Source organism: Acartia tonsa, chromosome 10 (assembly GCF_053477335.1).
Source record: "Acartia tonsa isolate MP-2025a chromosome 10, ASM5347733v1, whole genome shotgun sequence".
Lineage (NCBI taxonomy): Eukaryota > Metazoa > Arthropoda > Copepoda > Calanoida > Acartiidae > Acartia > Acartia tonsa.
This window is the reverse complement of record NC_137269.1, coordinates 8,263,682-8,287,312: the sequence shown is the minus strand read 5'-3', so window position 1 is coordinate 8,287,312 and position 23,631 is coordinate 8,263,682. Positions and strand designations below refer to the sequence as shown.

The following is a 23,631-nucleotide window of genomic DNA, read 5'->3' as shown; positions in this document are numbered from 1 at the left end:
TGCATGATTTGGTATATAAGCCAAATAAGCAATTATTTTCATTGATTGCTTATAAGTAATTTACCAAAAAATAGTATCATTTGGTGTGTAAGCCAAATAAGCAATAATTTTCATTGATTGCTTACAGGTAATTTATCTAAAATAGCATGATTTGGTATGTAAGCCAAATAAGCAATAATTTTCATTGATTGCTTACTAGTAATTTATCAAAAAATAGCATGATTAGGTATGTAAGCCAAATAAGCAATAACTTTTATTGATTGCTTACAAGTAATTTATCATAAAATAGAATGATTTGGTATATAAGCCAAAAAAGCAATCATTTTCATTGATTGCTTATAACTAATTTACTAATTTACTTGTAAGCAATCAATGAAGTTATTGTTTACTAGTGGCTATGCTCCTAGAGGCATCTAGGGGCACTTGAGAAGAGGAGTTGAATCTCAAAACCATAAAATGTTTTATATTAGTTTATTTTTGTTTATTTCTCTTCGGAGGTGGGTGGTACCCTACCCCAAATAGTTATTAACCTTTTCTGTGACCTATGAGAAACTACCTTGTTAAGGAGAAACTGATTGGTTCAGTGATTAGTGAGATCCTTCTGAACTTGTTCTTATGCCCTAGATGCCTAAAAGGGTACTCGAGTATATGGGAGGGGGGGTGGTCATTAACCCTCCATTTATGATAATGTAGATACCCTTCCTGAAACATTATCTGTACCTATATGAACCATCACAATAAAGAAGAACCATATTGGTTCAGCGGTTAGCAAGATCCTTCATTAGATACAGACATACAGACATCCTGTTACTTTTAAAATAAGGTAATAGCAAGCCTAAATTATCATGAATGAAGAAACATCCACCAAATATTTACATCATGCCTATTAACATTCTTAATACTGCTTTTGTTTTATTTCTTCAAAACAATGAGATATGGTAAACTGATAGCTAGCTGGATAGATAGATATATTAAAACAGGGAACTATAGGGATAAGATGATGGTTGATAAATTTATGTATATCCCCAATGATGATACACAAAATTACCCTTTCAGTGGATTAGTAGTTGAAACATTTGAATACCCAACTTAATGATCTAAACAATCAAAATCACAAAGTCCCCAAAGTTGTTAAGCCAACGTATAAGAAAACGTTATTATAAAAATTTTGGGACTAGTGTAATAATTTTGGGAGAGTACTTCAACCCTCCAAAGAAAAATTGCCTTAGAAAAAAATGAATCCTCCTCAAAAAAGTTTCTACTTTTTAAAACTGAAATTTGGGTGTGATTCACTATCTTCCCCTTTTTCTACGGGCAGAATGGTGGTGGTAACCTCCCTCCAAATAGATATAAACCTTCCCAGGACCTATGAGAAGCTACCATGAAAAGGAGAAGTATATTGGTTCAGGGATTAGCAAGATCCTTCAATACAAACAGACACACACATACACAAATATCCTTTTACTTATAAGGATTTGGTTTATATACCAAATAAAATTATTTTTTAATAAATTACTTGCAAGCAATTAATGAAAATTATTGCTTATTTGGCTTACATACCAAATCATATTATTTTTTTTATAAATTACTTGTAAGCAATCAATGAAAATTATTGCTTATTTGGCTTACATACCAAATCATGCTATTTTTTGATAAATTACCTGTAAGCAATCAATGAAAATTATTGCTTATTTGGCTTACATACCAAATAATACTATTTTTTGGTAAATTACTTATAAGCAATCAATGAAAATCATTGCTTATTTGACTTATATACCAAATCATGCAATTTTTTGATAAATTACTTATAAGTAATCAATGAAAATTATTGCTTAATTGGCTTATATACCAAATCATGCTATTTTTTCATAAATTACTTACAAGCAATCAATAACATTTAATGCTTATTTGGCTTATATACCAAATCATGCAATTTTTTGATAAATCACTTATAAGCAATCAATCACATTTGTTGCTTATTTTGCTTATATCAGCCAAATCTTCTCTTTTTTTCATAGTATTTATTTACTCCACCCTCTTTTATCTCACAAGTAAGACCTAATTGTTGTTGAATGCTGATATAAGTAAGCAATTAGTATTTTTATGGCTTATCAGTAATTTACCACCAAATTATGCTATTTTTTTGATAAATTACTTGTAAGTAATCAATGACCATCATTGCTTATCTAGCTTATATACCAAATCATGCTATTCTTTTGATAAATTACTTGTAAGCAATTAATGAAAGTTATTGCTTATTTGGCTTACATATCAACATATCAACATATCAGCTTTTTTGGCTGTAAAGAAGTTTTATATATTCATATAACATCCACTAAAATTTGACTTATGGTATATTATTCATAACATCACCAGAAGGAAATAAATTTTAGATAAAAAAGTTTACATTTCATTTTTTACACTGCTATGCATCGTTCAACGCCCCTCCCCTATTATCTTAGTTCCTATTAGAGCTAGAGGGATAAATTTTTTTGTGCAAGTCCCCTGTGTTATGATGAATTTCCGACTTTAACTAAGTCAAAGTCAATTTTTGCTTCCTTCACCCTTTTATTTAACAACCTTTGTTTTTAGGTCCTTTTTACTTAAAAATTTCAAACAGCTGTAATTTTTTTATTTTGAAGCTAGAAGAAAATGATTTTGCAGAAAATGTTTTTCTTTATGTAAATTTTATATTTGAAATATCAAAATATAAATTTCAGAGGCCGCAGCTGTACTTGGCAGCTGCCAGCCGCCGCCGTCGGCGGGAAAACGGCGGCGGATGTAGACATGTAAGAAAAGTTTAAGTTTAAAATTTAAAGTCTCTAAGTCAAAAATTGCGGCCACAGGAGCCTTTTAAAGATTTCTAAAGACCTGGAGAATCAGGACCTGCGGGATCATACCTGGAACCTGAAATTGACACCTGTATCTAATATGAGGATGTATTACTAGAGAATACTTTAGTATTTTGGTAAGATAAAATGCTTTGTTTAAGTCAAAAAAATATTTTTGCTCTTTACCTGGATGACCCTGCCAGGTTTGCTGGCATCTGTGCCCGCCAGGATGGAGACATTAAAAAAATTCCAACTCTCAGTTATGTGTCATACCCATACTTAAAAAGTCACCCAGTTTGGGCTCTTTATCTTTAACACACAGAAAATGAGATAGAACCCCCCCCCCCCCCCGACCGTAAAGGGTTAATTATGGGAATGTTGTCAAAAAGTTTCAGCCTTTTACCTTTTATAGGAGCTGAGAAAATCATGTTCTTCCACTTCGTGACCGACAGACAGACGGACATTTCGAATTATAGAGTAGCTTCGCTCTACTAAGAATTATAGAGTAGCTTCGCTCTACTACTAATAATAAGATTAAAACTGGTTTAATGATTTTATGATTTTTTAATATTCGTGGTGGAAAATTTTCTTTACGATGCTATCCTTATTTTTTAAATATTGCTGAGAACCGGTTCTAATCCAGCCGATACTAATCGGTTTCGAAGCCATACTGGAAATTGTGAATTTTTTAAAACAAAGCTTTTCTATAATTCGTGTCGGTACGTCCATTCTTACACCGATATCGATTTAAAACTTCGGATTATTATAAGGTACCAGAATGATTGGTCATACATCAATGTTGATTTTTTAACCTTTTCGACAAAAAAAATTATTCATCCTGTTTATTTCTTTGGAATACTAATTCCTGTTACAACTAGGTACAATGTTATAAGCATCTTTATAAACATGTCCTAACAATGTAAGATGTCCTGGAGCAGTATCATGTTTATTCAGTTATGCCACTCTTATACAATTGTTAATGTTCATTTCAGAGCTTCGATTTTATGGATGTTGTTTCTCTGATATTTATCAGGGATCTGATGGGATAAAACAATGGCCGATAAATTGATGTACATCTCCATTGATAATTCACAAAATTATGACTTCTGTAGATTACAATAAGAAGTTGAAACTTCTGGACTCTCAACTTAATAAACCAACCAATCAAAGTTTAATAAAAGTCCATTATCTGTCCCATTTTATTAAAGTCAGAATTTAGTTCATAACATTTTTCGTCCATTGTTCCATCCCTGTAGATATATGTATATACCAATATATATTCAAAATCAGTTTTTTTATATTGGACACCAGTTGTTTCCAGTATGGCTTCGTAACCGATTAATATCCGCTGGATTGGAACCGGTTCTCAGCAATGTATAGCATCTTGTTACATTACAGACGAATTTCCCATGAATATTAAATAATAATATTATAAAATTATCACCAGTTTTGTTAGCCCGGGGTTTCGGCCTCTTGGTTATGTAATCGGTATATTCCTGCATTTTACTTCCAATTTACTATGTCTATAACTAGCGGCTGTGCCTCAGCTAGGACCTTTGCCTTCATCTAACAATTTTTTAGATTATCATTATCTTATATTTTTATATCCTAGTTTATTATTTGTCTTTTATTGACCTGTGCCCTTTGTGTGCCATTGTATTTATTTGAAATTGGCATTGCCCTGTATTCCATTAAATCACGGATATCAAGGGATAAGGCATTGGACGATAAATAGATATACAATCCCAATAATGAAAAAAATAAAACCTTTGGAAAATTCAAATTATAGGTTGAAAAGTTTTGAACATACCAATCAAATTTCAATAAAAATGCCTAGAGTGTTTAGGCCAACGAACGTGGTTAAAAACTTTGGGTACTAGGGCAATTTACAGTTCAATAAGAAGCTTCGCGGTAAAGGAGAACCATATCAGTTCAGATGTTAGCGAGATCCTTTGCCACAGAAAGACAGACAAAGATCCTGTTACTTTATTTATGACCCCTCATTGTCCCCAATTAGTTTTTTGAAAATTAAAAAAAAATTTTCTAGGGGCGATTTCTCTTGGATGGATTTCTATGAGAAGCTACCCTGTAAAGGAGAACCATATTGTTTTAGCGGTTAGCGAGATCCTTCAGTACAGACAGATCGACTGACATACATACATACAGACAATGATCCTGTTACTTTATCATAAGGAATAAAAAAAATGGCCTAAAACCACCTCAGGATCTATAGGAATCTCCACAGTAAAGGAGAACCATATTGATTCAGCGGTTATCAAGATCCTTAGAGACATACATACATACAGACAGAATTCCTGTTACTTTATTATAAGGAATACAAATACAGTAGCCTAAAACCATCTCAGGACCGATAGGAAACTACCCTGTAAAGGTGAACTATATCGGTAACGGTCACCGAGATCCTTCAGTATAGACAGACAGACAGACATACATACAGATAAAGACCCTGTTATTTTATTATAAGTAATAAAAATAAAATAGCCTAAAACCATCTCAGGACCTTTAGGAAGCTTCACTGTAAAGGAGAACCATATTGGTTCAGTGGTTAGCAAGATCCTTTGGTATAGACAGACAGACATACATACAGAGAACCATATCGGTTCAGCGGTAAAAGAACTCCTTTGCTACAGAAAAAAAAACTTTCTATTTTGTATATCAATAATATCTATTCTTTTTTTATATTGCTCTATGTTTTATATTTGTACTAGCGGCTACGCCCTTAGAAGCCTCTAGGGGCACTTAAGGTAGGAGGGGGAAAGTCGACCTCATCCCATTTTAAATTTGAGTTCAAAAGAATAAAAAAAATATTTTTTGGTGGGAGGGGGTTGAAGACACCCTTCCCAAAAATAGTTTAAAACCTTCCCATGACCTATAAAAAGCTTTACTGTAAAGCAGAACAATATCGGTTCAGCGGTTAGCGAGATCCTTCGGGACAGACAAAAAATGCTTACTACTTTATATAATAGGATTATTTACTTGCGGTTGCGCCTCTTTTAGTGTAAGAAGGAGGCAGAAAAATAACCCATACCATCTAGGGGCTCAAATCTAAACATGAAATAGCATAAAACCAACCCAGGACCTATATGAAGCTTCCCTTTAAAGGAAATTCAATTAGTTCCGTAATTTATGAAATCTTTAGCTTCTTAAAAAAAACCTTACTAGTTTGTATAATAGGATACAACTAGCGGTTTTACAAACAAATCAGTAATTTTTTTATTGGTTAAGTGTTAAATGTGTGTGTGTGAGTGTGTGCATGTGAGCGTGCGTCCTTTAGGTTTGACTGTGGCATTATGTGGTAGCATTGCGGTCAAAACAGGTAGTAATCATGTATCCGTTTGAGGATTAACACTGAGTGAACATTGTGTGTGTGTTACAACAGTTAAAATTATTAGAGTATTAATAACTATCAATTCAAAGTTTGGAGTATGTGCAAACAAATTAATAATTATTTAAGATAATGCTGTTAACATTTTTAAATTCAAATATTAAATTTGATTGTTTGAATTCCAATATGTATACAATGCAATATTTTATTATTCACATTTTTAAGAATCGATGTAAACAAACAAACCAATACATCAAATACCAAGCCATATGAATTACGTATAAGGTAAGGTGAAGTAAATAAACAAACATATTTGTATGTATTTTAAATTAAATTTTACTTCTGAATTAACCGACTCTTATGCATACGGAAAAATATGTATTATTATGTAGATAATTACGTGGCAACGCCCCTTAAGGGGCGATTCGTCGTATTTTTTAAATAGCACTTAATAGGTTATTTTAGTTTAGGTTAGGTGATTGCCCCGCAGGGTTAGACAATTAGCCCTGCAGCGTTAGAGCCCCCCACAGGGGATAGAAGTAGGAGAATAGCTACTAAAAAAATACGAAGAAACGCCCCTTCAGGGGCGTTGCCACGAAAGGGGCTATACCCAATTTCCTAGTTAAAACGAAATTTCCAGTATGGCTTTGAAATCGATTAATATTTGCTGGATTAGAACCGGTTCTCAGCCACACTGAAAAATTATGTATAGGATCGTATTACAGACAGTTTTCTACGTATCTTAAAATAAAACTCATATACCTAAAACCAATTTTCTAAGCTTGGGCACCGCGGGTTGAAGAAAACTGGTTTTAATCTTAATTTTTCATTCTGATATCCGCGGAAAGCTGTCTATAATATGATGCAATAAATAATTATATTCTTTCTTCTACACTTACATGGAAACTTTACAGTATACTGGTAGTAATATGATTTTTTAATATTCATGAAAAATTGTCTGTAATACGCTGCTTTACATATTTTTTTAGTATATCTAAGAACCGGTTCTAATCCAGCGGATATTAATCGGTTTCGAAGCCATACTGAAAATGGATTTATTAATATTTAAAAGCAAAGCTTCTCTAAAATTAGGTTTGGTTCGTACTTCCATATTGGTTAGCTCTTTTTGTTAATTTAAACTGGTTAGAATTGTCCTGTCGATCTAAAACTATGTACTATAACACTACAATCAAGTCCCAAAAATGTAAGAATCTACAATACAAAGTAGAACGATGTCTGTCTGTCTGTCTGTCCGTCCGTCTGTCCGTCCGTCCGTTCCTTAAGATCTCGGTAACCACTGAACCGATCGGATTCTACTCTTCAGGGAATATACCTACTGGTCCTGTAGTGGTTTTAGGCTATTTTCTTGGGGAGTGGGACACCCCCAACCCCCCAAAAAACAAAAAATCCCCCCCATTTTTTTGTAGGGGATTTCCTTGGTCCTTTTTTTGTAGGGGATTTCCTTGGTCCTTTTACGTATTTCGTCCAAATTTTTTTTATCACCTCTTGGGGCAAAACCCCTAGAGGCTAGGTGCGAAGTCGCTAGTGTCCTTAAATAGTATCATGCTCCTTTCATAGCTTTGATTTTATAGGTTTGTCATCCATGTTTCTTTGATATTTATCAGGGATCCAATGGGATAAGACAATGGCCGATAAATTGATCTACATAAATTTTGATAACTTTAAGGATTTTGATTAGTTGGTTTCAAACTTATTTTGCCCAAACTTCAATCAATTCAATTAACGATTTAAATCCACATAAGGGGTAATTTTATTTATCATCATTGTCTAATCTCTTAAGATCCCTGAATTATACACTACTCTTAAAAATGGGATTCTCCTTCAATTTTTAAGTAATCATCTAGGGTTGTTAGGCGAAAAAAAAGAAATTATGAAACTTTGGGAACTGGTGTAATAAACAGCTAAATGTCCCATCCCTCCCTAAAAAAAAACTCGTTCATTGGTCAGCTAAAAACTTTAAAACTGTAGAATTAGATCTAAATGTTATATTTTGATATAGTTTAATATTAGATTCAATTGACTTTTATTGTCCTATCTCTCTCTGAAAACATAAAATTCTTTGTAAAACCAAAGTTGGTAGTGCTAGCACAATGAAAGATTAATCATACTATTGCATTATTGCAAAGAGCGGGTATAGTCCCTTTCGAGGCAATGCACCTTAAGGGGCAATTCTTCGTAATTTTTCACAGTAGCTTTACTCCTATTTCTAGCTCCTGCGGGGACTCTAACCCTGCGGGGCCAATTGCCTAAACCTGTGGGGCAATCACCTAACCAATTATAACCTAACCTTACCTAAAATATCCTTTAAAGAGCCATTTTTTAAATACGACGCATTGCCCCTTAAGGGGCGTTGCCACGAAAGGGACTATTCCCCAAAGAGCTGTAGATTAGATTAACTATGGAAAAATGGCGAAGGACAATGAAATATTAATTATCATTAACCAAGCAAATGTTGCACTATGTTTTATGTAAAATAGGTATTGTTATTAACGTAACTTTGTCCCCTCCTTCCCAGAGAAAGTTTAACACATATTACATTTTTTCACATACATGAGGTTTTGTAAAAAAAAACATTTGTCGTCGGGAAAAGAAAACAAGGATAGATGCATTTACAAAAACAAAGCTAACAAATAAAAATTATGAAATATTAGGATTGAAAAGGGATAGCACAATGGCCGATAAATTGATGTATATCTCTAATAATGACTTACAAAATTACTCCTTCTGTAAATTGGTGGTTGAAACGTTTGAACTTAATAAACTAATCAAAATTTAGTAAAAGTCATAAAAGTTGTTAAGTCTACGAATTAGAAAACGTTATTATATAACTTTGGGGACTAGTGTAATATATACAGCCTATTGACCCTTCCCTCCGTAATAACCACGTCGCCCTTTGGTCAATATAAAAACTTTGGGTACATAGTCCCCTCTCTTTTCTCTCTAGTAACAAATAATAACTAAAACAATAGATAAGAGCGAAGCTACTTTACAATTCACGTCTTTGTCTGTCATGAGTCTGTAACTTAATTGATTTTCCGGTATGGCTTCGAAACAGATTAATATCCGCTGGATCAGAACCCGTTCTAAGCTATACTGAAAAATCATGTATCATATTGTAATATATCCAGTTTTATATGAATTTAAAAATGTAAAATGTAATATTAAAAACAGTTTTATATAGTCATCTCGAGATTGAATGTATTTATTTCAAAGTTTATAAATTGTATCTTTCTACATATAGTCCGTCAATCTGTCCGTTATTTGTCTATTTTTGAAAACGATTTGACACGAACCTTTTTACATTTTTTATAAGCTAAAAATTTTGTTATTAACATTTTCTTGTTATAATACTTAACAAATATAGCATAGGCGTCCAAGGGGGGGGGGGTAATGGGGCGATTACCCCCCCCCCATTCAAAGCTTACCCCTACCCTGGGGTAGGAGGGGGTATTTACTCCCCCAAATAAAAAATCTCTAATAAAAAAAATTTTTGCGCGCATTTTTAATACTATATATTTAATAAAATTTAAATTACCCCCCCCAAAAAATTTTACCCCGGGGGTAAATTTTGGGGGGGGGTAAACTAAATTTACCCCTGCCAACAGATTTCAGGGGGGGTAATTACCCCCCCCCCCCAAGCAAATTTTACCCCCGGGGTAAAAATTTTGTGGGGGGGAAAAAATTTGCGGCATTTTACCCCCCCCCAAACACGAAATACCCCCCCCCCCCCCTAAAAAATGTTTACCCCCCCCCAAAATAAAAAGCTTGGACGCCCCTGAAATATAGGAAATGGGCGGGGGTTTTATATAGAAGTGTTTGGATTAGAAACGTAAATAATAATCAAAACTTTTTATTTATTTATGTGATGAATATCTTTGAGCATGGGAGGTGTCATTAGACCATAAATTACACTGGTACCCAAAGTTTTATAACAATTATTGGGGGCGGATAGTAGGATCCTTAGTAACAGACAGACAGAGAGACACACATAGATCCTGTTACTTTATTTAAAAAAAGGATATAGAGCAGGGTTATACAATCTATGATCAAATAAATAATATTTTTTTGTAACATCGTATTATAGTCAGCTTTCTGCGGATATAAATATGTACAATTATTACCACCATTTTTTTATGTTTAATCTTTTGATTGTACATTTTATATTCATAGAAAACTGACTATAATAATTTTTCAGTATGGCTGAGAACTGGTTCTAATCCACCGGATATTTATCGGTTTCGAAGCGAAACTAAACATATTTTTCCAGTATGGCTTCGAATTCAATTGATTTCCGCGGGATCAAAAACGGTTTTAAGTGAGACTAAAATTTATGTTTATCACCCCTAGGGATCTAAAGGGATAAGACGATAGCCGATAAATTGAAGTACATCCAAAAATACCCCTTCTGTAATTTACCATTAGTGGTTGAAAAGTTTAGACACCATACACCAATCTAACCAAACAAAATTCATTAAAAGTCCCCAAAGTTGTTAAGCAAACAAAATGAAAACATTATTATAAAACTTCGGGAATGAGGGGGGACAATTAGCTGTTTATTACACTAGTCCCCAAAGTTTTACGATAATGTTTTCTTATTCGCTCTCTTAACAACTTTGTTGACTTTTGCTAAATTTTGGTTGGTTGGTTTAACCACTACCATACTTAATAACCTAACCATTCAAAATCTAATAAATGCCCCCAAAGTTATGAAGACAGCGAATAAGAAAACGTTATTGTAAAATTTTGGGGACTAGTGTAATAAACAGCCCATTGTCCCTTACTTACTTAATAACCTAACCAAAAATTAATAACATAATTCAAAAATTTAGTAAAAATCCCCAAAGTTCTTAAGTTAACGAATAAGAAAACGTTATTATAAGACTTTGGGAACTAGCAGAGAGAGAGGGAAGATTGTGCTGTTTAATACAAAGGTTAAAATAGCGTTTTCTTATGTGATGGCCTAACAACTTTGGGGACTACAGAAGGGGAATTTTTTGTGTCATCATTGGGAATGTACATCAATTTATCAGCCATTGTTTTATCTCTAAAGATCCCTTTATTTTGATATAATTTCAGTATTTTAATTGAGTATTTAGTCAAATTTAGTTTAAAGTAAAAACAAGAATTACATTATAGACAGATTTCCGCGTATAGAGGAATGCTATTGGAACTATATAACATTAAAAATAATCGTTTTTTTCCCCGCGTTCAACTGTTGAATTAAGGGATCTAAAGGGATAGGACAATGGATGATACATTAATATATATCTTCAATGATTATAAACTACCCCTCATTAATTGTAATTTTATTGAGTAAAACGTTTGCACATTGCAAGTAAATTAATTAACAATGGATAATATTTTTTTATATATCCCAAAAAGTAATGAACAAAATTATTGAATCAAAGTACCCAAAGTTTTTGAGCCATCAAGCACAACATTGTGGACCAGTGTAATTTACAGTCAATGGTCACCTCCCCTTATATTATTCAATATTTCTTTCTGTGTTACAATTTATTAAAGCTTTGTATAAACAAAGGAGGGAGGGGACACTGGACTGGAAATTATACTTGTGAGAAAAACTAATCTGTTGTTTGTTGGCTTAAAAACTTGTATGTTTTTTTTGGGTTGTACAAACCAACAGTGCCTTAACCTTTCTATTACTAAAGTGTTACCTACAAAAAAAGATTTATTGTAATTGAGGTGCTTACATAAATTTATCGTCCATTGTCTTATCACCTTTCCTGGTAAGATCGAAAATTTAGTCTATAATGAAAACAAGGATAGTTCACTCCATTAAAGGGAGGGAGGGGACCATGGGCTATTTAAAAACTAGTTCCCATAGTTTTATAATAATTTTTCCTATTCGTTGGCCTAACAACTTTGGGGATTGGTTGATTCATTAAGTTGAGTGTACAAAAGGTTTCAACCACTAATTGTAATGGAAGATTTTTGTTTTATCATCGGGGATGTACATTAATTTCTCGGCCTTTATCTTATCCCTTTAGATCCCTGCATTAAAGCAATAATAGATAAGAAACAATTTAGTTATTTTAATTTCGTCTATTGTCACATCCCTTCACAATCCATACAATGCTTTACTGTGGTGGGCCTTCACGTCTGCATATTGTCATATTTAAAACAAATATTTTTGCAAATTAGTATAAGACCATACATATTTGAATAGAATTTTGTTTGATGAAGGTAATTATAAATGGGAAGATTAAGTAATAAACTATGGTTCTGAATATTCTATCATTTTGACGAAGGTGATGATGCACTATCCTATCATATAAAGTAGTAGCGTTTTTTGTCTATCCCGAAGGATCTCGCTAACCACTGAACCTATATTAGTCTCCTTTACAGTGAAACTTCTTAGAGGTCCTGGGAAGGTTTTAAACTATTTTTGAGAAGGGTATCTTCACGCCCCCCCAAACAAAAAATATTTTTTTACTCTTTTGAAACTCAAATTTAAAATAGACTGAGGTTGACTTTTCCCCCTCCTACCCCTAGATGCTTCTAGGGGTGTAGCCGCTAGTTAATTATCATAAAGAAAGACAAAATAACCCTTTCCTTTGTTATATATTTCAAATACTAACATTTAAAAAATAAGCAAACAAGATCATAGGTAGGGCAACAATAACAATTCAACCTTTATAAATCTTTATATTTTTTTCATAAGAAGCGCAGCAATAACAATCTACATCTTCTTAAACAAGAATGATTAGATTATAAGTAGGCAAGTAGCTTCTTAAAGAAGAATATTAACCCTACAAATTGGATATTGATAGCTGATTACTTTTTAGTAGCGAAGCTACTCTATAATTCGAAATGTCCGTCCGTCCGTCTGTCTGTTTGTCCGTCTGTCTGTCTGTCAGAGAAAAAGTGGGAAAACATGAATTTCTCGGCTCCTTTGACAGATAGAAGGCTGAAACTTTATGACAACATTCCCATCACTAAGGATTATAATTAACTTTCACACATCCATGGCGGTTGGCATAGACGTCCAAGGGTGGGGTAATGGGGCGATTACCCCCCCCAAACGATTTTGGGAATGCCTACGGCACCCCAAAATTTTTTTCATTTTACCCCCCCCTAATTTAAAATTTACCCCCAACCATTTAGGAGGGGGTATTTACCCCCCCCCCAAACAATTTTTGGGGGTTAAATACCCCCCCCCCCCAAAAAAAAAAATCTGATAAAAAAAATTTTGCGTGCTTCGCGCGCATTTTTAATAATGAATATTTAGTAAAATTTAAATTACCCTCCCCAAAAAATTTTACCCCGGGGGTAAATTTTTGGGGGGGTACACTAAATTTACCCCTGCCAACAGATTTCAGGGGGGGTAATTACCCCCTCCAAGCAAATTTTACCCCCGGGTAAAAAAAATTTGCGGATCGCTTTGCGCGTTATTTTACCCCCCCTTAAAAAATTTGACCCCCCCCCCAAAATAAAAAGCTTGGACGTCTATGGCGGTTGGACTGCTTTTTAGCAGGTTTTAGGCTATTTTTGTTGATTTCACCAAAACTTTGGTGTTCATAATCCGATTTTCAAAATTTTTTTCGTTATAGATATCTAAATTAAATTTCCTGCCCTTTAATGAAACATTTATGGAGGTAGGACTGCCTTTTAGCAGGTTTTTGGCTTTTTTTTATATTTTTACATATTTCCCCATATCTTTGGTGATTATGGTCTAATTTACAAAATTTTTGTAGTTAAAGAATATCAAAATTAATTTTTCAGTTGTTTCATAAAACATCCATGGTGATTGGACTACATTTTAGCAGGTTTTTGGCTATTTTTATATTTTTACATATTTCCCAATATCTTTGGTGTTTTTGGTCCAATTTTCAAACTTTTTTAAGATGACAGTATCATAATAATTTTTCCTATTGTTCTGAGCATCCAGTATGTAATTTACTTTGAACATTTGTATGTCAGTCAGAGGCGTCCAAGCTTTTTTTTTTGAGGGGGGTAAAATTTTTTTAGGGGGGGGGGTAATTCGTGTTTGGGGGGGGTAAAATGGCGCGCAAAACGCGATGCAATTTTTTTTTACCCCCCCCCAAAATTTTTACCCCGGGGGTAAAATTTGCTTGGGGGGGGTAATTACCCCCCCTTAAATCTGTTGGCAGGGGTTTCCCCCCCCCCCAAATTTACTCCCGGGGTAAAATTTTTGGGGGGAGTAATTTAAATTTTATTAAATATATAGTCTTAAAAATGTGCGCGAAGCGCGCAAAATTTTTTTTTATTAGAGATTTTTTATTTACCCCCCCAAAATTGTTTGGGGGGGTAAATACCCCCTCCTAAATGGTTGGGGGTGCCTACGGCACCCCCAGGGTAGGGGTAAATTTTGAATGGGGGGGGGGGGTAAAATGAAAAAAATTTTGGGGGGGTAATCGCCCCATTACCCCCCCCTTGGACGCCTATGATGTCAGTCATCATACAAAATAAAATAAGGTTTTGTGTTTTTTTTCTCCAATTAATTAAATCTATTCTTGATTTTAAAGAATACTCTTTCTTTCTACTTGTAGGTATTCCCATCCACAATTTTTGTGCTTCGCTACTTATGGATGTTGTCATCCTTGTTCAATTTTTTACTTGCACTTTCATATTTCTTCTTGTAAGTCTGTATGTAAATCCATATGTCTGGACTAGCTAAATGTCCATTTGTTTGTATGTTTATCTGTATGTCCGACAATCTATCTGCATGTCTGTCAGTCTGTCTGTCTGTCTATATGTCCAACCATCTCTCTGTCCATCTGACTATCTGTCTATTTTTTACTCTATCCATATTTCTGTCTGTCTATCCATCTGTCTTGAAGTCTTTCTAACTGTCCATCTGTTTGCATATCCATCTGTATGTCCATCTATCTATTTGTCCATCTGTCTGTCCGTCAATCTATTTGTATTTAAACTGTTTTTCTGTCTGTCTGTTAGTCTTCTGTTAAGATTAATTATTATTTAAGTAGTGCAACAATAACAATTTACACCTTTGTAAACAAAGATAATTATATCAATAAGTAGCACAAAAAAACATTGTATACTTTTTAAACAAAAATAATTATTATATAAGAAGCACAAAATAACATTCTATACTTTCTTTAACAAGAATGATTTTTTTATAAGTAGCGCAGCAATACCAAGGTATACAATAAGTAGCACAAAATAACATTCTATACTTTCTTAAACAAGATCAATTATTTTATAAGTAGAGCAAAAATACCAAGCTATACCTTCCAATACAAGAATAATTAGAATATAAGTAGGGCAACATAACAAGAATACCTTCTTAAACAAGAGTATTAACCCTAATAAATTGGGGGAGGGGGGGGGGGGGGAGTTTTGCTATCTGTTTGAAAGTATATCTAAATGTCTGTTGATTTGTCTGTCTACATTTACATCTGTCTGTTTGACTGTCTGTCCATCTGTCTGTTTATCTTTCTGTGTAAGGTAAATAAATACTTTTTTTAATTTTTAGAAAAAAAGGCATCAAGTTTTCAATTTCACCAATTTAAAATATTTTTTCAATGCTTTCATGTCATTTTGTCTGGTTTTTGGGACATTTGTCTGTCTGTTTGTTTGTTAGTTTGTTCATTATGTTTATTAGGGTGGGTTCATATTGGCAATTTATCTGACACCAAAGCAGGAACTAGAACTTGATTTTTATAACTACAATACACCTCTGGATTTTTTTTATTCATCTTAAGTCTAAAAACTGTTGGTTACCACACATTCAATTGAATAGCTATTTGTGAATTGTCATAAGCTCTAGTTTTTGGATACGTAAGAACTATTCCTGAGCTAAGTTTAGTATAGGAGCTATATGGTAAAATGTTCCACCTTACTTAAAACTTTTCAACTTTTTTCTCACATATCAATATAGCTCCTAAACTACAAATAGCTGAAAAAACTGGTATTCAAGGCACAATAATAATCAAAATGTTTAAAAGTTTCCTTATAAAAGTTCTACCCTAAATTAAAATACTTTTTTTGAAATTTATTCAGGTTTATTAACAAACAGGCATTGGAATATTATTTGTCTCTATATTTGATATATTTTATTAGTATTTATTGTTATTAAATGTTGATAAAAATTCTTGAATGTTTAATTGGAAATTGTTAAGAAATATTTTTATGTAATCCTATTTAGTACAATTGAATATATTTTGTTTGTCTGTAATTATTTTTCATTAGATTACTTCAGTGAAGAACATAAACTTATCACCTGAAAAAATAATAGGGTGCATTTAGAATCACTTTAAAAATAGATTGTTGTTTTTTTATTCAGTCTGTTGTTAGAGTGGTTTTGCTGGAACTCCTATAGACTTCATTTAATCAGAAACATCAAATTAATTTGTATCAACTTGAATAAATTTTCATCAGAGTCTTTTGTATTATAAATAAATATATAAAATAATTTTTGAAAATGTTTGAGCAAGTTTATGTGAGGTTTTAGTAGCTCAAAAGAAAGGTAAGTAAACATAAGATAGCTGGTGTTCAAGCACACATTTCACAGTAAAAAGGTTGAATTAAAGAAAGCATAAAATAAATAAATGGATGACTTAAGTAAGCAATCAACCCCAAAAATTGGCTTATTAAAGTAAGGATTTTGCAACCAAAATGGATGATTTAAGTAAGTAATCAACCCCAAAAATGTCTTATTTAAGTAAGGGTTTTGCAACAAAAATGGATGATTTAAGTAAGCAATCAACCCCAAAAATGGCTTATTTAAGTAAGGATTTTGCAACAAAAATGGATGATTTAAGTAAGTACTCAACCCCAAAAATGGCTTATTTAAGTAAGGATTTTGTAGCAATAATGGATGATTTAAGTAAGCAATCAACCCCAAAAATGGCTTATTTAAGTAAGGATTTTGCAACCAAAATGGATGATTTAAGTAAGCAATCAACCCCAAAAATGGCTTATTTAATTAAGGATTTTGTAGCAAAAATGGATGATTTAAGTAAGCAATTAACCCCAAAAATGGCTTACTTAAATCATCCATTTTGGTTGCAAAATCCTTACTTAAATAAGCCATTTATGGGGTTGATTGCTTACTTAAATCATCCATTTTTGCTACAAAATCCTTACTTAAATAAGCCATTTTTGGGGTTGATTACTTACTTAAATCATCCATTTTTGTTGCAAAAACCTTACTGAAATAAGCCATTTTTGGGGTTGATTGCTTACTTAAATCATCCATTTTTGCTACAAAATCCTTACTTAAATAAACCATTTTGGTTGCAAAATCCTTACTTAAATAAGTAATCAACCCCAAAAATGGCTCATTTAAGTAAGAATTTTGCAACAAAAATGGATGATTTAAGTAAGGGTTTTGCAGCAAAAATGGAGAATTTAAGTAAGCAATCAACCCCAAAAATGGCTTGTTTAAGTAAGGATTTTGTAGCAAAAATGGAAGATATAAGTAGGACATTAATCACAAAAATTGCTTGTTTAAGTAAGGATTTTGTAGCAAAAGTGGAAGATATAAGTAGGACATTAATCACAAAAATGGCTTGTTTAAGTAAGCAATCAACTACAAATATAGCCTAAATGGCTGAGAAGGGATTAAATTTTGAGGAAAAATAATCCGGATTAAAATCTTAATCTGTAAGACATTTACGTCAAAAGCGTCCGATTTGGCTGATTCTTATCAGCCACCCTTATTTTTGGGGATTTTTAGGGGTTTATAGGGCAATAATAGTTCTTCAAGTAAGCAATTAACCTACGAAAATGGCTCGTTAGTCCGACATGTCCGATTTAAGTAAGCCACTTTTGTTGTAAAGTGCGGACTTTCCCGATGTGAGCACGTCCTACTTAAATCTGACAAAAATGCTTATATAAGCACAAAAAAAGGTAAATTGCTGAGATAGAGATTACTAGGGTATATGTATATATATTAGTATTTTCTCTACATTATTTCTTTATTATATTTTGAATTTAATTAGTGGACAAACTTGTCCCTGTTTTTATGTGAAGTTGTTAAAAGCGAAGCTTTTCTATAATTAGGGTCGCTCCGTAAGTCCGTAACGGTTAGCTATTTTTTGTTAATTTAGGCATGCTAGAATTGCCCTATCGATTTAAAAATTTGCATGGCGATTCCTGTAGTAGTTAGGAACGATTTAGAAAGCGTAGCTACACTATAATCGTTACAAGAATGTCGTTTTTTTTTATATTTTTAAAAACATCCAATTTTTATGTGATAAAAATATTCGATTGATTTGATTTTTGGAATATTGATTCCTAGGACAACAAAGTACAATGTTATAATCGAAGCAGCTCTATAATTAAGTCATAAAGTGTAAGTATATCCTTAAACATTATCCTGTAGTTAAGCAGTTTTTCAACAAGTATACCTAAAATTTTGATTGACTTCTATAGATTTATATTCTAATTATTCAGTTCTGATACTGACTTTCAAGTGTTAATGCTCGTTTGTCCTACCATTTTGAAGCTTTTATGGATGTTTTCATCCTTGTTTACTTAAAAGGAAATTTGAAAATGTATGTCTTTATATGTAAAACTCACGCCATGTTGGCATTTTTCATAAAAAATGCTGCTCCAGCATTTTTCAATTTATTTTACATATTCTTTCAATTATATAAACTAGCGGCTACGCCACTTGAGTCCTTTAGTATATTCAGGGGCGTCCAAGCTTTATAATTTGGGGGGGGGGGGTAAAATTTTCAAAATAATAAAGGGTAATCTTTACTTCATATTTTTTTATTTGGGGGGAGGGGGTAAAATTTGAAAATCCAAAACTTTAGGCACCCCCAAATTCATTTGGGGGGGGGGGATAATCACCCCTTTACCCCCCCCCCCCCTTGGACGTCTAAGAGTATATTTCTTTTAGTTTTTTCTTCTTTTTGGAGGGTGGAGGTTCCCTTAACCATATTAGTAAAACACAGAGAGAGAAGAGGGGACAATGGGTTGTTTAATTCACTAGTCCCCAAAGTTTTATAATAACTTAACAACTTTGGATACTTTAATAATTTTGATATGTTGGTTAATTAAGGTTAGTGTTCGAACGTTTCCACCACTAATTTTAATCTACAGAAGGGGTAATTTTGTGTATCACAATTGGGTATGAACATAAATTTATCGGCCATTGTCTTATCCCTTTAGATCCCTTAGTAAAACACCTTCCGCTTAAAGGGAAAAACCAAGTTAATCCAGCAGTTTGTAAGATCTTACGCTACAGACAGACACACAAAAAAATCCTGTTACTTTTTCATTATCCTTTTTAGATACATATTTATAGCATCGTCTTGAATACAATTTTCCGCGGATAGACAAATGAAAATTACATTACAAATTTATGAATTTTATGATTTTTTTTGGTAGTGGGACAGTGACTCAAAAATCAGCCATGTGACGTCATAAAATTGAGGGAGATGATAGGAGAAGTGGATATAAAACCTAAAAAAGATATGAATAATGACGTCATGACGTTTTTATTACGTCACTTTTATAATTTTTGGCACAATTTGGTCCTTGTCGAAAAAAGTATGGCTAAGTAGTGGATGTAATCCAGCTGACAAGGATTTGATTTTGATACCAGCTACCAGAAAAGTAATGGAAAATAATGGCCTTGTCAAAGCACTTATCTAATTGCCTAACTCGCGATCGTGGCTTAATACGTAGCGCATCCAATCGTCGCTGGGGAGTTGATACGTTCGAATTTCTTAGGCCGGCACCGCGTCATAACTAAAGACGTTAAAATAGTCAGGAGCGCGACATAAAAAGTAAGAGTTGGGGGAATGGCTTGGCCCATAAACAGGCGCAACTCATTACCATGCACAGTTAGGATCTCTCAGACAAAGATCGTGCAATCAATGGGTTGGTTGTCTGATGGATGTTACTTAACCTAATTACCTTGGGTTTTAAAATATCAATTCCCATTACACGTTGATGATGCTCTGGATTCTCTATATGAACATTTAAATGGAAGGAGAATCCAACCCATACGAGGTAATGGTAATGGTATCTAATTGCCTAGATGGACTTACAGACTTACCGTATATAACACTAAGAAAACAAATTTTAGAAGCTTTTATAGAACCTATAAAAAATGACTGGCCTACCATTGGTCAATTAAAATACATACTGACATGTCATTGGTAATTTAGTCTGTGTATTGGCCTATCATTGGGCATTTGTATTGTATGACGTAATCTTTGATGGGCACTATAAAAAGCTTTTAAATGTTACCTCAATTGTTCTAAATGTTCTGGTAGGTTGGAGGAAGGACTCCGCAGGGATAACTCTATACTCTCCTCTTCCTAACCAAGCCAGGCGGACAATTAGAATCAAATAATCAAGGTAAAAGGGCAAGGTGTCAAAAATCAGCCATGTGACGTCATAAAAATGACGAAGCTCAATCTGTACCACTTCAGTGACTCTGTATTGTACGTAGCTGGACAATGTGCCTCAAAAATCAGCCAGGTGTGACGTCATAAAAATGAGGGAGATGAAAGAAGAAGGAAAGAAAAAGCCTAAAAATGAGATGGATAATCCCTCATTTTTGTGACGTCACTTGGCTGATTTTCACATGAAAGAAAAATATATATATTATTACTTGGATCTTACATCAGATTTTCATATTCTTTAATGAAGTGAACTCTGTAACGGACTAAAATAATGATCTCCCATATTCCCTCCCCTCCTACTGGATAAAATGCCTGACCAATAAAAGCGAGGGGAAATTGCAATCTATATTGTGACAACAATTTTTTTACCTGTCATGATATCCACGTATATTGTACATCCATACAAAGAAAATAATATGTTTTAGGGTTGGGCCGAATGCCGGATATCCAGCTGATTTTTAATGCAGGCCATTGATAACTGGATATTTAGCATTATAAATAAGCCTGATATCCGGTATCCGGATAGTTTCAATATTTGGTTATGGCTGGATATTGAAAATGGCCGGATATCCGGCCCAACCCTGATATGTTTGTTATTATTTGCTCTTTAGTATAATATTACAATACCCACTTAACATTAAGAAGACAATTGTCCATTTTAAATTACTATTGTACTTAGTGGCGTGTACAGAGATTGGCCAGGGGGTAGCGCGTTAATTTTAACCAAAAGTTAGGGGGTGCAGTGGGGTGTTTAAGGGGTATAATACGTAGCTGGACAAAGTGTGAGCAATGTGACGTCATAAAAATGAGGGATTAGCCATCGCTTTTTAGGGGTTTTCTTTCCCCCTTCTCCTCTCATCTCCCTCATTTTTATGACGTCACATGGCTGATTTTTGAGACACTTTGTCCAGCTACGTATAATACAGACAAAAAGATGAGTTTTATTTGTATGAGATAGCAAACATTAGATCGATATATCCTTATACTAAAGTAACAGGATGTCTGTGTGTGTATCTGTGTGTCTGTACCGAAGGATCTCGCTAACCGCTGAACCGATCGGGTTCTCCGTAACAGGGTAGCTTCTCATAGGTCCTGGGAAGGTTTATAACTATTTTGGGGGAGGGTACCACCACCCTCCCAAGAGAAATCACAATAAAATCAAAAATATTAAATATTTCCGCCGCATAGTGTCGCTAGCATAGTCGCCCTACGTAGTCGCGCTGCGTAGACGCATGAATTTAACAATTCATAACATAGACAAGTTATTTCTCAAATTAGATATTTAAAATAAAAAAAAAATTTAAGACCAATAGAGGCCTCTAGGGGCGTAGCCGCTAGTATATATATATATATATATATATATATATAGAGAGAGAGAGAGAGAGATAGATAGAAAAAAAAACTTAATATTTTGTAATTTAAACGTTAACAATTGTTTTTGGATGTAAACATTTGAGCTAGCACATTAAACGAAATAGCTACTCTACTCAGATATTAAAAGGTGTAAGATAACAGTACAGAATATATACATAACACATTTCCTATTTATTACATAACTTTCTTATAGTTTTATGACCTCTATATTTCTCTTTTTATTTCTGCCCTACTTTTATTCCTTTCTTCTAACTTAATTTATCTTTTTTCTTTCGGAATATAATTTCCTTTTTTTGTATCTTACTTTTATTATTTTTATAGTAAAATTTTATAAATACTCCATTTGTGTATCTAACTGTAATAGTACAGCCATTTATTATAAAAATAATAATAATCCATATGTGTATCTAACTGTAATATTGGAGCCATTCATTACAATTATAATAATAATCCATTCGTGTATTTAACTTTAATAGTGGATCCATTTATTATAAAATAATAATAATCCATCCATGTATCTAACTGTAAAAGTGCAGCAATTCATTATAAAAATAATAATAATCCATCTGTGTATCTAACTGTAATAGTGGAGCCATTCATTATAAAAATGATAATAATTCATCCGTGTATCTAACTGTAATAGTACAGCTATTCAATATAAAGATAATAATAATGTATATGTTTATTTAACTGTAATAGTGGAGCCATTCATTATACAAATAATAACAATCCATCCATGTATCTAACTGTAATAGTAAAGTCATTCATTATTAAATAATAATCCATTCTTGAATCTAACTGTAATAGTACAGCTATTCATTATAAAAATAATAATAATCTATTCATGTATCTAACTGTAATAGTGGATCCTTACATTGTATAAATAATAATAAACCAACCTTGTATCTAAGTGTAAAAGTGGAGCCATTCATTATAAAAATGATAATAATTCATCCGTGTATCTAACTGTAATAGTGGAGCTATTCATTACACAAATAACAATAATCCATTCAAGTATCTAACTGTAATAGTGGAGTCATTCTTCTTTTGTTTTTGCCCATTTTATTCCTTCATTCTCTTTTCTTCTCCTTTCTTTTCTTTAAGTTCTCTTTCTGTATGATGAATAAAAGGTTAATGATTCAATTTACCGGTTGAATAACTCTACAAGGTTCAAGTTAATCAAGTGATACAAATTAAATAATACACAGACATCTTGGCCAATCAAATGGAAAAATAAAATTTTAACCTGGTATATTTTTCCTTTAATTTTGAAATGTATTAAGATTTGGGAAGTGTAACTACTAAGAATTCAAAATGTGGTTTACATAGATGAAATATATGTTTATTTTTTACTCCAATTAATTCATGTCTGTATGTCCATTGTTTTACGTCTAAAATTGTGTAAGCAAAATGCCATTTTCGTGGCTTTTTATTAGGTGAAGAAACCCATAGGGAAATGTACAGCTTATTGCTTCTTTCAGTGGACTATTTTAGGTTTTTAGTATATTATTTTTTCTTAATTTTTTCTGTTTTTAAAAGGCTTCTGATATGATTTATTGCATATATTTTTAGAGCACAACATCTAAGTCCTTTAAGAAAATGTTATAAATTTACTCAATAAAACTTTTTAAATTGTTAATTTATGGCACCTCTTAGGCCCTACTACTGGACCAAGTTAACTTGGCTGTGT

At 33.0% G+C, this 23,631-nt stretch overlaps 1 protein-coding gene across 1 annotated transcript in view; it reads right to left on the bottom strand.

The window, feature by feature from the left end:
* Window positions 1-23,631, bottom strand: part of LOC145329319 (uncharacterized) — a 126,721-nt gene that overhangs the window by 33,540 nt on the left and 69,550 nt on the right. The window contains exon 8 of the mRNA XM_080173379.1: window positions 20,410-20,482. Within this exon, the coding sequence (XP_080029505.1) occupies window positions 20,410-20,482 (73 nt within the window). The remainder of the gene's footprint in view (window positions 1-20,409; window positions 20,483-23,631) is intronic.